Source organism: Chlamydotis macqueenii, chromosome 2 (genome assembly GCF_036417535.1).
Source record: "Chlamydotis macqueenii isolate bChlMac1 chromosome 2, bChlMac1.mat, whole genome shotgun sequence".
In the NCBI taxonomy this organism is placed as follows: domain Eukaryota; kingdom Metazoa; phylum Chordata; class Aves; order Otidiformes; family Otididae; genus Chlamydotis; species Chlamydotis macqueenii.
The window spans coordinates 4,144,202-4,157,431 of NC_141557.1; the positions used below are offsets into that span (position 1 = coordinate 4,144,202).

The 13,230-nt window shown below is 41.8% G+C and overlaps 1 protein-coding gene across 2 annotated transcripts in view; it reads left to right on the forward strand.

Annotated features, from left to right (window-relative positions):
* CRHR2 (corticotropin releasing hormone receptor 2) overlaps positions 1–13,230 on the forward strand; it is a 157,169-nt gene that overhangs the window by 79,683 nt on the left and 64,256 nt on the right. For both annotated transcript variants that reach the window (XM_086741511.1, XM_086741512.1), the window contains 2 exons: positions 4,698–4,783; positions 11,413–11,519. In XM_086741511.1, coding sequence (XP_086597637.1) covers positions 4,698–4,783; positions 11,413–11,519 — 193 coding nt within the window. The remainder of the gene's footprint in view (positions 1–4,697; positions 4,784–11,412; positions 11,520–13,230) is intronic.

Here is a 13,230-nt window from a genome sequence, read left to right on the forward strand (position 1 = left end):
AATATGAATCTCATCAGCTTGACTGAATCAGCCCGTAGACGGAATGTGAACGTGCATATGTTATGCTGGCTGGCTTGGAGGGGATGAAATACGTTTTCTGGAAGTTAGCAACCTGAGTGACGGGCTGAGCACCACCGGGTATTTCTGCCTATCCAGGGAGTGCCCTTTCACCTCCTTGCCTGCCCCTGGACTGGTGGTTAAGCAAAAGCAATCGTGTGCCACAAATGTTGCTCATAATGTACAACAAAAGGAAATCAGCATCTTCAGAGTCAAAGACAAGGCCACAGACTGAAGCACAGGAATGAATATTGGATGATGTGTCAAAAGTTGTGTGTGTAACGGCTGTGTGTTGCCTCTGTCATTGTGAGTCATCTACTGCTCGTTATTCATTTGCATGAAGATTAAATCTGCTTGTCTGGTTATATTATATAAGTGCAAGTGCACACAGAGCACAAATAAGCACAAGTTATAACCACCAAAAATATCTTTATTTTGTGAACCTGTTCTTTAGAACAAAGTCAGAAAGGAGGATGAAATTATGAGAAGAGAAAGGCTGATTTCTTCAGCATGCCATTTGTCTAAGGAAATGAAAATTGGCACATCTTTTTTTTTTTTTTTTTTTTGACTAGGAAAAAAAGAAATAGTGCTAATAGCTCTCATTAACTATTGTTGCCCTAGAAAGATCATGTAACTGTTCTTTTCTTCCCAAGTGTTCATTTCTTGTTTCTACGGTGGAGCTCTCCATCATGACTCTTCCATTTTCTCCCAATTTTTCATGACAATCATTAAGAAAAACTGAACTTAATCCAGTCTTTTTCTGTACACAGTGCTTTAAGGCAAAGGGCAAGAGTGCTTCTAGCACAGAGCACATTAATCTCAGTTATGACTGGAAAACCAGATGAGAAGGAATATTATCCAGCATGTTCAGTCACCACAGAGATCATAGAAGTCTCTCAGTAAGATCACTGACTATTGGTTTCCCTCTCCTCTTCCTTTGCATGCTCTGGAGCTGAGGAACCTGTATCTTCCCTTGCTGTCTTTCACAGAACCAATGTGTCTGGCATCTTTTTGGCATCTCTTGCTGCCTTGATCACTGCTGCAACTCTGCATGGCCCAGTGACTCAGCCTGTCACCGCGTCCAGTTCTTTCTTCATCTTGTCTGTGCTACTTTTGACAGTAAGTAGGGATGCTATGAAGCAGCTGTTTGCTGCTATGAAAAAGACTAAGGTGGTTATTTGAAGTTGCCATTATTTTATCCAGGCTTCTGTGCAAAGAAGCACTCGCAGGAATTCAGCACAGGCCAGATGTTACTGAACGTCTATGAATGCGGTGAGCCTCTGTCCTGTGCACATGCGATTGGTCCAATGTCTCTAAGAAAGGCTAGACTCACCATATGCCATGGGGTTCATCTGTGCATGAACAAGAGCTGCTTCTTCCAGATGCCTGCAGTGAGGCTCCTGCTTTCTGATATTACCTCACTCACTAAATCAGATTTAAGAATCCTAGAAACACAGAATGGTATGGGTTGGAAGGGACCTTTAAAGCCCACCCCTGCAAGGAGCAGGGACATCTCCTACTTGATCAGGTTGCTCGGAGCCCCATCCAACCTGGCCTTGAATGTTTCCAGGGATGGAGCATCCACCACCTCCCTGGGCATATTTCTCCTTTAAAGCACTGGGTAAAAGATCTGTACTGTGTTATTAAAATAGACATATGAAAATACATTCGGTATGATTGGAAACTTGTTTCCGTGTGACTATTAGAACTAATGTCATAAGGCATTTGGAAGAAGAAAGAAGACCTTTTCTTTGGAGTATAAATTGCTCATGACTATTAGAGTTTGGAATGGGACGTTCCCAGAAGTCAGATCTAGTTGCTGCATTTGTTTCTGAGAAGTGGCTGATACTGGAGGTGATTCTGGACTAGAGAAATTCGGAGTTTGATTTTATCCTCCTCTTGTCCAGATACTCACTCACCATGGAAGAGTCTGGTGTGACAGCTCGTAAACCCACATCGCTGTTTCTCAAAGAGTTGCTTTGATGTGGGTGTTGCATAGGATTCCTGAATTTGCACTGAAAGACAGCTCGGAGGCACATTTTATTATTCCTAATATTCTAAGTGGAGAGGTTACATGTCAAAATGGAGGTGGAAATGGATGGCATTTGTTACATTCAATCTTGCTTTGCTGGTCATGGTCTGTTCTCTAATACTTCTTTTGGACAATAAACATGGGGCACATATTTCTCTTTCTGAAAATAAGGTTATAATGAGCAGGGAAGATGTAGTGGAGAAGCCAGAGGCATCATGGCCTGATACCGTAGAATACATGGTTTGTGATGGTTCACAGCTCTGCCGCGGTCCTGCCAGGTCATTCTCAGGAAGTCGTGTACACACGTTTTGCTTCTGTTTCTGTATGTGTAAAATGGAAATAGCAATGACAAAAGCAGAGGAAGAAGTTAGTGAGGATAAGGGGAGGACTCCTAATATCTGCTTTCTTTTTCAACTAAGAGAAATCTTTGAAGGGAGCTTTGGGTGAAATGAATCTTCTTTCCCTGATTTTGACACTCCCTCTCTCTTTCACCCAACTCCAAGCTATTTTTGTTTTCTGTCAAATTCTCATCTTGAGAGAAATCAGAAACGGAGTGGTTTTCCTTTTGCATGGATAAATAACAACTTGATTCAAATGCACCTTTCCCTCAGGTGTTTACATAGCCCCAGTTCTAGGTGTCTCACACTGTTGATCGTGTTTGTGATCTCCACACCTCAGCTGGAAAGATATGGCGAGGGAAAGGAAGAGTCAGAATGAATAAAACAAGGGTTTCCTATGAGCACTGTCCTGGAAGTGGGATCCAACATCTGCCTAAGCCCCAAATTTTCCCACTCAATGTCTGGAGAGTCAGACCTTTGCTACAAACTCTCAAAATCAGCAACCGTTCTGCACAGAGTCCTGCCCAAACGGAGGGACCAAATGCAAGGGCTTTTTGGAATGTAACCACCTGGATCCCACTCAGACCTGGTCTCAGAGGAAGGGGTAAAAGATGCCCTGAGACACATTTAGCTTGAGATATTCCATAATAATAAACAGAGCAGTGAGGAAAGAAGTCTAATCACCTACTTACCTTTCAAGGGAAAATTGCATTAAAAAATAACACAGAAAATGGCAGTCTACACCTGTTTTTCTAGTAAGAAAGAGAGGAAGATGTGTGAATTTGTCTGTAAACTAGTGACAGAAATGGAAGCTGAGGTCCCTAACTTTTAAGATAAATTTCTGTAGTTGATCCCAATGTTACCAGTAATTTTATTTTACTTTGTTTGGTCTTGTCACTCCAAAAAGAAGCAGTGAATAAGTGCAAATACGCAATAGCAATATGAAATTCAGTGATCTGTATGGATATGGTGTAATCTGGAGCATCTAGGGGAACTGTTACTTGTTGCTTTCCATGTGGGCTTTAGTAAGAAAAAGCATCTTGTCAAAAGTTTTTTTTTTTTCTTTTTCAGGGGCTATTTTGAACAGCACTTTTAGAAACATTCAGTTTGGTGCTTTTATTTGACTTCTTATTTTCCTGATGGTTGGGTGCTGAACTAGCACTGAATGACCATGGCAAAGGCCCAAGAAGAAATTGGGTAAAGGGCAGGAAGAACATCATGAAGAATTCATTAGGAAGTTGTCTGTGTACGTCCTTTGGAGATCTTTCTGAATTTCCTGTTTTATTTTAATTCTTCTGTTTCTAAGGCACAGTTCAACATAAGCATGGAAAAACCCTAGTGCTTGGGATAGGATGTGCTTTTGATGAGTGGAGGAAAGTAGTTTGTACAGCAAAACTTCATAGTTTTCTGTTTGAGTTCTTTGGGAAGAAGAAGAGTGCTTGCCAGAGATTGAACTCCCCTCCTCGCCTCCCATATTGCAGTTCCCAGAGCTCCTCAGGCTGACATTGCACTTGGACATGAAATCTCTCTGCCTCAGTATAGTAATTTGTGATTTTTTCCATTACATTCTGGACACCTTGGAAAAAGATCAGAAGGGGTTTCATTTTCCCAGAGGACAGGTGAACACATCCTAACCGAGGTGTGCCCATTTCTGAGATTTTTTTCAGAGACATTCTTGCGCGACCTCCCCACTCTGCCTGTCCCAGGGCTGGGAGATGTGGTTATCTTGCTCCTTTTTCAGGTCCTTTGCCAAAGTTTTACCAATAATGTTGTTGCACAGGAAGACTAGAAAATCAGGATCTCCAGGAATGTTTCTTCTAGCTTACAGTGGGATAATTGGGAAGAGAGTAAATGGGAAGCCCAATAAGTTTACCATACACATACCATTCTCCTAGAAGGAGAACTGAAGACTTAAACCTTTCTGCCCGGTTTTTAATACATCATTTAACTGCTTTTTAAAAGACTATCCTAACATTAAGCTTTCTTTTGCAACATTCTTCTCATACCTTTGCTGCCTTCTGACCCATATACTGTAAGAAAACATTGGCAATAATTATCTGTAAATACTTGTTGTCTCTAGATGTGTTTATGTCCTTTATTTCTCCTTTTCCCTCCTGAGCAGGCTGGTTTAGTCCTCACAGAGGTGAGATTAGCTGATTTTCCTTGTGAATAATCTGTTCTGTTAACATTTTCTTAAATCTGTGAAATTACTAAGCTGTTTAAAGTCCAGCACAGAGTGTTTATCTCTGTTTTGTTTTGGTCCATACCAGGAAATGCCTACAGAGAATGCCTGGGCAATGGGACATGGGCTTCCAAGATCAACTACTCTCAGTGCGAGCCTATTCTGGACGACAAGGTCTGTATTTTTCCCTTCATTCTTCTCAATGACATTTCCCAGCATACATGAATGCAAAGCTAAGCTTAAGGTTAACATCCTAATTCGGGACTTCTGAGACAGATTCCATTTCTGACTCTGCCACAAATCCTCCCTGTGGATTCAGGCAAATCACTTATCCTCTTTCCACATCCCCTACTCACATGGTTTTTAAAAAGGATCCTTTACTACACTCTGTCCCTGATGATGTATGTTTATGCAGATCCTTCCTAGCTTTGTTCAGAGCCTACAACTGGTGCAGTAAATGTTAGTAATAATAACAGTAAGACCAAAAGCTTCTTTAGCATTGAAAAATAAACTTTCACCAGCTGATTCCACCCTGTAGCTAGCATTTCTGAGGTCTCATCAACATCAACTGGCCTTTCCAGATCTCAATGTTATTTTTTTCTTCAGCAAATATATAAAGGGGCAGCAGCAGAAAAATATTTAAAAAGCAGACTCGGGCCCCAGCTGTCTCTAAAAGATTGAGCCAGTCTTGCATTACAGAGGAATTTACAGAATGAAGGGTTAAGCTCCTTCAGAAAGGCTGCAAGCAATTATGCAAAGTCCTTTTCTTGTCAAATGTCTCAGCTTTTCTTGGAGGCATCATAGACATCCATCCTTACACAGTTTAGACCTTCAAGCCTTTCACGTCATGTTCTCTTTCTCTTCCTCCTGATTTGAGTGCTGTGGTGAGACACATAAGCAAACATAGGCTTTATGCTGTCTCTCTGCCACAGGTGACTTTCCCACTAAGAACCAGAACAGAGCTCAGCAGCTCAGGTCTGGTTCTGTTTTGGGGTTCATTCCCCTCATTCTGTCCTTGGAGTTGTGCTGTGCCAGTTGCAAACAGAGAGGGAGAAGACAAGGTCTCACCTGCTGAGGGCTGCTTGCAGAGCTGATCTGGATTTAGCACTCGGGAACTGTCTGGACTGCTGCTGTACCCAGAAGAGTCATGATGTGCTGTGGCTGTGGCTCAGCATCCATCCTGCAAGGTCTCTGTGGCTGCTGAATGTGGGCTTTGACAAGTGAGTCAGAAAACAGATAACTACACACCAGCTGCTGAGGAGTGCCCACGTTTACCCGCTGGCTCCGTAATTTGGTGGTAGCCCACGCCCCCACACCTCCATTTGCTAGAGGCTTCTAGAAAGTGAGAAAAAACGTACCAGTATGTGACTGCTATCCAGAGGGACTGACACACATACAAGGTGGTCTAGCAGAGTGGAGAGGGTCCCATGGCAATTTAAGCTGATCTAAGTTGGGACCACCCCAATGCAGCTCCTCCTTACATTTCTTTCCTGCTTAAATTTAAAAACTAACTTTTTCCTGTGTCATTTTTGGGATGAGTCAGTTCCCTAAACCATCTTCGTGCATTATGGCAGGAGGGCTGGAGAGAGTGAAAGCTCATCTGGGGTTGAGTGGGATAGCAGACTATGGCAGCAGACCATCTCTGATAGAAATGGATTTGCACTTCTGTGAAACCACCCTCTTAAAAAGGAGCAGGACGCGGAGGATGTAGCAGCCAGTGCTGATTTAGAGAACGGGGAACAGAGTTGGGTGAAGACTCAAAATCTTTGATGTGGTTTAGCTGGTATGGGAAACCTGAGCAGATAGGAGCAGCTCAGGAAATGCTGCTGCGTTTTAATAACACCTTTTGTGTGTTTGTCTGCATGACTCGAACAGTTGCTATCTCTGCACAAGCAAATACAGAGGAATTTAATTTGAAGAGGCTGGAGAAGCATTGTGACTACAGGACAGGATTATTTCCTCCACTCTGTTTTTACTTTTAAAAACTTTGCAGCTATGGTGACAGCTTAAAACTTCTTAAGTAGCGTGTTCCTTAAACAGATGTTCCCCCACCCTTGTTTGCAAAAGCTTAAAAACTAATTTATTAGATCTTTAAAGATTTGCCACGAGCTTTACGAATATTAATATTTGTGAATATTTTTGAAATCTCTACATAATGCTCAGTGTTACAGATGAATATTTGAGTTGGTTTGTGATCTCAAAAAAAAAAAAAGAGACAACAAATCCCCACGGATTTCCCTAATCCTCCATTTTGATTAAAGGTGAGATGCAAGCACACGTGCGGGTCAATTGTTATTTATTGACTGATCCCAGCAGATGCTGTGCATCAGCCGAGAGGTACCCCCTGTGTTTCAGGTTTATTTTTAATGCAGAAAACAGCACTTTTTTTTAAGCCTGGCCACTCACAGCCAGAGTGCTAGAGAATTGTGTGGTTTGACTTCAAATGCTGTGATTGATCCATGGGACAGGAACAGGAGTTTTCAAGATCAGCCCCAAGTCCAACGCTACATGCTTTATGGCAGAGTGTTGGTAATGTAGCAAAGGAAATTTTAGGTTTTTTCAGCTGTGGGTCAGTCTGAGCGGGGCATAAGCTCCTGTAGCAAAGATTCACTGATGGGTTACGTTAATAGATTGTTGCTTTACTTGTGGTTGAGACCTGTGGCAGTAGTGATAAAACCATGCTCTGGGACTGCTTTGCTCCTAGAGCCCCACTTTGACTGGGGTCTAATTGCCCACATGCAATGATGCAGCGTAGTTTAAAATGCCCCAGTGTCCTGTGTCCTTCAGCAGCAGCTGCTCAGTCACCAGGACCATACAGGAAGCATAGAGTCTCCTGAGAGCATCTCGAGGGGCCTGGGTGTGCGTAACTGTTTCTAGCCCTTGCTTCAGATATTGGTTCAGATGTTGGGTAGATACCCAAATGTAGATGTCCTAACGTCAGACTGAATCCCATCCTCTGAACGATCACTTAGCTTCTTCTCCTGACACAAGAATCAGGTACAGAAATCATTTTGTTTCATGCTGTTTGATGGCATAATGTGTGACAAATGGAAAATTTCCACTCAGCCTACAAGCTCCTGTGTCGAAGGGAACTTTGCTGTATCTGGCACAAATCTATGCTCTTCTTAGAAGACAAATAAGACTCTTAGGCAGCAAAAAAATACATCCTAGCCTCCAAAATTAGCTGTAAATTAGGAAATTTGCTCTTGTCTATGTGGCCTTTGGCAGCTGGGTATATTTGGCTCTGCTGATGTTTTGAGGTGGCTTGAATCTGTGTAGCTGAGTTAGCACCATGCTGGGCTTAAGTTAACATATCCTGCTTGGGAGCACAGTCCCATTAGCCACAGCTTCCCAGCTTCCAGCTGGCTCAGAACAGGAAAACCAGTGAGCTCAGAGGTGTCTCGGATGTCAAAGATACTTCCCAGTTGCCTCTGAAAGTCTTTGGAAAGGAGATACGGTGCCTTTAAACTGGACTGGTGATGATATCATCCTGGGAACAGGAAGAAATCTGAAGTGACTGAACTGGGAACGGAGCGCAGAGCCTCGCAGGAAGGAGTGTGCCGTAAACACTGGCAGGACTTGTCATAGAATCATAGACTAGTTTGAGTTGGAAGGGACCTTTAAAAGTCATCCAGTCCAACACCCCTGCAAGGAGCAGGGACATCTCCAACCAGATCAGGTTGCTCAAAGCCCCATGCAACCTGGCCTTGAATGTTTCTAGGGATGGGGCATCCACCACCTCTCTGGGCAACCTGTTCCAGTGCTCCACCACCCTCAGTGTAAAAAAAATAAAAATTGCTAATATCTAATCAGAATCTACCTCCCTCTATTTTAAAACCATTAGCCCTTGTCCTATCAGAACAGGCCCTACTGAAGAGTTTCTCCCCATCTTTCTTATCAGCCCTCTTTAGAAACTGGAAGGCTCCTATAAGGTCTTCCCAGAGCCTTCTTTTCTCTAGGCTGAACAGCCCCAACTCTCTCATCCTGTCCTCATAGGAGAGGTGCTCCAGCCCTCTGATCATCAGGAAGTTCTGTCAGAGGGAGAAAGATCATTGTCATCTGGAGAGCTACAAGTGCCATCATTAGGTGGTTAATAGCTCAGGTCATTAGCTAATTTGGTCTGGACAGGTTAGCAGTGATGTCCTAGCTAAAGCAAAGAAAAAAGTCCTCCAGACAGCATGCTTCATTGGCCTGGAGTGCCAGCCAAGACATAAGACTGTGCTTCCTCAGTTCACCTGGCAGAAGCTGACTGGAAGATGACTCTGTGCTGTCTGATGTAACATGACTGTCATTCGTAAGGCACAACATGGAACAGGGCTCCAGTGATGGCATGGAAGAGAGCTCTAGTGATGTGACCTGCTGCGGTCCAGAGAGCAAGGCTAAGACAGTGGCCAGACCATCTCCTTTTCTATCTCCTTTCTGATGGCAATGACCCTCCTCCTAAGCCTGAGTAGGATTTAAATCTGCATTTTAGCGAGTGAAACATCTTTGTGGAAGCAGAGGAGTGTTGGGTAACAGCAGAAGGTTGTTACCATTTTAAATGTATCAGTCTTCAAGAGGGTGAGAAGGAAAAGAGTTATGCAAGTATTTTACATGAACTGAGCTTTGGCCAACACATGACTGATTCTGGGCACGTGTTTTTGAGCCCTGAAGGTGTTGTCTCCAATTCTACCAGAGATACAGATTGCATGTAGGCTGGTGGAAAGTGATCTTGCCACCCTGTCAGCTTAGTTTTTCATAGGCACTGAGGCAGCTCTTGTTTCTATGATATTTGAATTTGCCTTCAGGAAACCTCCCTAGTGTCAACAAGTGAAAAAATAACAAGTTGTGCCTGTTTTTCCTTCAGTGCATCAAAGAGAAGCTTAATTATATTTTTTTCCAATGAATTTTTTCATGTTTTGAACCATACCTTCTTAAAACTTGAGTGAAGTTGATTAGTGGTTAGGAGCCAAAGGAGGGAGCTGAAGGGTCAGGTTCAAAGAGCAGGGTCCTTGACCTGAGAGAAACATTGTCACCTTCCAGAAGATTTCTAACACTACATGAGCAATTCTGGATGACGCTCTTAGTCATATGGTTTAGTTTGAGGTAGTCCTGCAAGAAGCAGGAAGTTGGACTCAATTATATTTATGGGTCCTTTCCAACTTGAGATATTCTGTGATTCTATGAATTAAGCCAGAAATTAAATAAGCAAGGAGTTTGCCAGGGCACTAGCTGAACAACACAACATTGCATTTCAGGTAGGCACATCAGTTCCAGTGTGTTTTCTTCCTCCTTATGTGTAAGGATAAATAAAACTCAGTGTGGAATTCAGATCTTGTAGTTTTGTTGGTTTTTTTTTTCTCCTCAAGGCAAATAGGCCTGTGCGTGGGGAAGTTTATTTTAGGGGATTTTATAATAGACTTTAAATACCTTACATGGTTGAGTTCTGTCCAGAAACAGCACATTACTCCATGTGCTGAAGATATAGGCAGGTTTCATCACAAGAATGATTGCAAGAGCGCTTGCTTGCTCTCTGGCAAAGTGCTGGAAGATGGTATCTTCACAGAACAATGGAACAGATTAACTACAGCTGCTGGTTGTGGTTCCATCCAAAAATTCATTCACTGGCAAATTCCTTTGACTGGAATAAAATGTTAAGGGAAATTGTTAGAAAAAATGAAACAAAGGGAATTCAACCAAAATTAGAAAACTGATGCCATTGGTAGGTTTTTACTTCTGTATTTTTATCACAAAGGAGGAAACTGATGTGGTTAGTTTTCAAAGGTCTCATTCTTCTGAAGGAGGACAACATCCCAAAGTGAGGAAAGAGCTGCTTAACCTGAAAAGAAACAAATTTAAAAACTAATAAATAATTATTTTATTTTCCCCAGGGACATTTATTCTTTAAGTAGCAAAACTCTTTCAGTTTTTAACCAGCTTCAGTATTTCTCTGAATAGTTTTTCTACTTCTTCCTATCCATCAGTCAAAGAGAGGAGCTGCTTCTCTTTTCTCTAAAGCCAGCAGCAGCCTACCAATAAAGAATGTTCCAGTTATCTCAAGGTCAACTTTTGGTCACATCACTAAGTTCACTGATTTAGATGGGAGCACTTTTTGTACTATTATTTTTGTTTACAGAGTCGAAAACCGACCAATGATCTCCTCAGCAACCTAGGTAGTAGACACTAAGACATTAAGTTTCACCACATACTTGGGTTGCTGCTGAAAACAATGGGATCTCTGGTTCATCAGGCTCTCTGATAAAGAGAAGTGGCTGAAAGGACACCACCAGATTCCAGCTCTTTCAGTCTGCATTGGTTCTGTCCTCAATTTGAAAGATAAGGGATCGTAACTTGCAAGGAAGGTATCTCAGAGAAAAATCCACCTGTTTAGAAGGGGCTTATTATTTAGTCTTACTGACAACTAATTCATTTTTGTATGAGAACAAACCATTTGAGTAGGAAAGTGACATAACCTGACTTATTATGACCATACAGTTTCCTAACAAAAGCCAACAAAGTCTTAAAGTAGCGTAATAATGAAAATAAGAAGTCCTGAGGAAATTGCAGAAAATAAAGGGGAAAAAAAAAAAGGAAAACTTTTTTTTTGCTGAGATTTGTAAGAAACTCTGGACAAATCCCAAACTGAAATGAAACCACGTGCCTGGGCAGCATGTTTGGCTTATACATAGGCGTCAGCCTTGGGGCTATTGTATCGTTTTAAAGTCCAGGAAAGTAATTACTGTTTCCTAAACTGATTAACTGTTCCTTAATGTCAGTGCTTAGAGGGTCATGCTGATTTAATTATGTTATCTCTTTACCTCCAGAGGAAGTACGCGCTCCATTACAAGATTGCTCTCATCATAAACTACCTGGGGCACTGTATATCAGTAGGGGCCCTTATAGTTGCCTTTATGCTTTTCTTGTGCTTGAGGTGAGTAATCTGTTTGCATGCTTCTAACTTGGTTGGGTATGTGACACTTACTGGGTTATTCAAGCCCTCTATTAACACTGTCCAGGTCCTGTATGGTCTTGAAAAGTGGTCATGGCTTTTAGACTCCCAAGCATGTACGTGGTTTCGTTGGTTGATGCATTGGGTGAGCTGTAATGGTGGCTTCCATGCATGGGACCTAAAGCTTATTTGTATTCGGGAAGAGAACTGGACATGATTTATTGATGCAACAAAAAATTCACTGGGCAGAGAGTGCTGCGTCAATGGAAGCTGAGATCTGAGTGTGCTGAGTTGCAAGTTGTAGGGGCAAGTTTTCTTTTTTACAAAGCAGTGCATGATAACATAAGGCATTTTGCATTCCCTGACAGATAGTGCCCAAGACCAAGGGAGATGGAATGAAATCTTTCCATTTTACTTGGGTTAATTTCAGTTTTTCTTCCATCAAAGAAGTTAGAAGTTTTCTTAAATAACAGGAGAAATATCTTTAGAGGAGCTTTATCCCCACCAGTGCTCATTAAATGATAAATGCAAATCAATGAAACTGTACAGGAACACTTCCCTTCCCTCATTCAGTGGTACAAAAGGGAGTTTGTCAGGTCAAGTGGATATGGCAGTGAAAAAAAGTCTGTGAAGAAGAGTTAGGGCTACAGGGTACAGGGAGAAGAGAAAGGACAGGAGGGAAGGAAATTTAGTGGAAAGTAATAGGTAGATGTGCATCAATCATCATATCCATTGTGTGTACACAGCCTGAGTCACAGGAATGTGTTTTGAGTGGCCTGATTGGATATTTCTGCATTATTTGTTGGATTATCCGATTGGTATTTCTGTACTGTTTGTGCTGTCTTGTCTAGGAGCCTTCAACCTGAACTTAGAACCAACTGCACTAAATGCTATGCAATGATAATCCTTGAGAAAAGTCTGATATTAGTAGCAGAGGAGAAGCATGAGAAGGACCCCCCACCCCGGAATTACAACATGGTAGTAGACCGTGACCCAAGTGAAAGAATTCCTAGAGTGGAACATCCCTATGAAGTCTTATGCTAAGTCTTCCTCTTAAGTATTCCTAACAAGAGGGTCCGTCTTATTAACAAAAGGAATCTTTCTTTCACCTCAGCATCTATAAACAGAATAATGTATGCTAATGGGAAGAAAAAAAAAAGCTTAAAGCATTCAATATGAACATTTATGGTGCGCTTATAATGCTAATTCCCATAGTGCTTGGAGACCTGAATTAATTTACACTGAATAAAGAATGCAAATTATTCATTGTAACTATATTCTCTGCTTTGATGCTGAATCTTTTATAAATGCTTGAGTAAATAATGCAAAAACAATTAGATAATATAGTGTAAAAGTATCCAGTTTCTAACAGCCTAGCTGATCTCTTTTAAATTGTCCTTCTGCTATTTAAACTTTGACTTGAAGATTAAAATTTTGCAATCATCCTCAGCATTAATAATGACTGCAGCGGTTCAGTACTTCCCTGTACATGCTGTGAATAAGGTAGTCCATCTTTTCAGATTCCCACTATGTCACACGAAAAAAAATCTGCTCTCCAGCCAGCATGAAACAGCATGAGCTACCCCAGTGTCTGTAGAGTTATACCTCTTCTCAAAAGTTCTAAAGATGCTCCAGCGAAGGCAGTCCAGAGTCATGTTGCCTTACAGATTTCCCCTACACAAATTCTAGATCA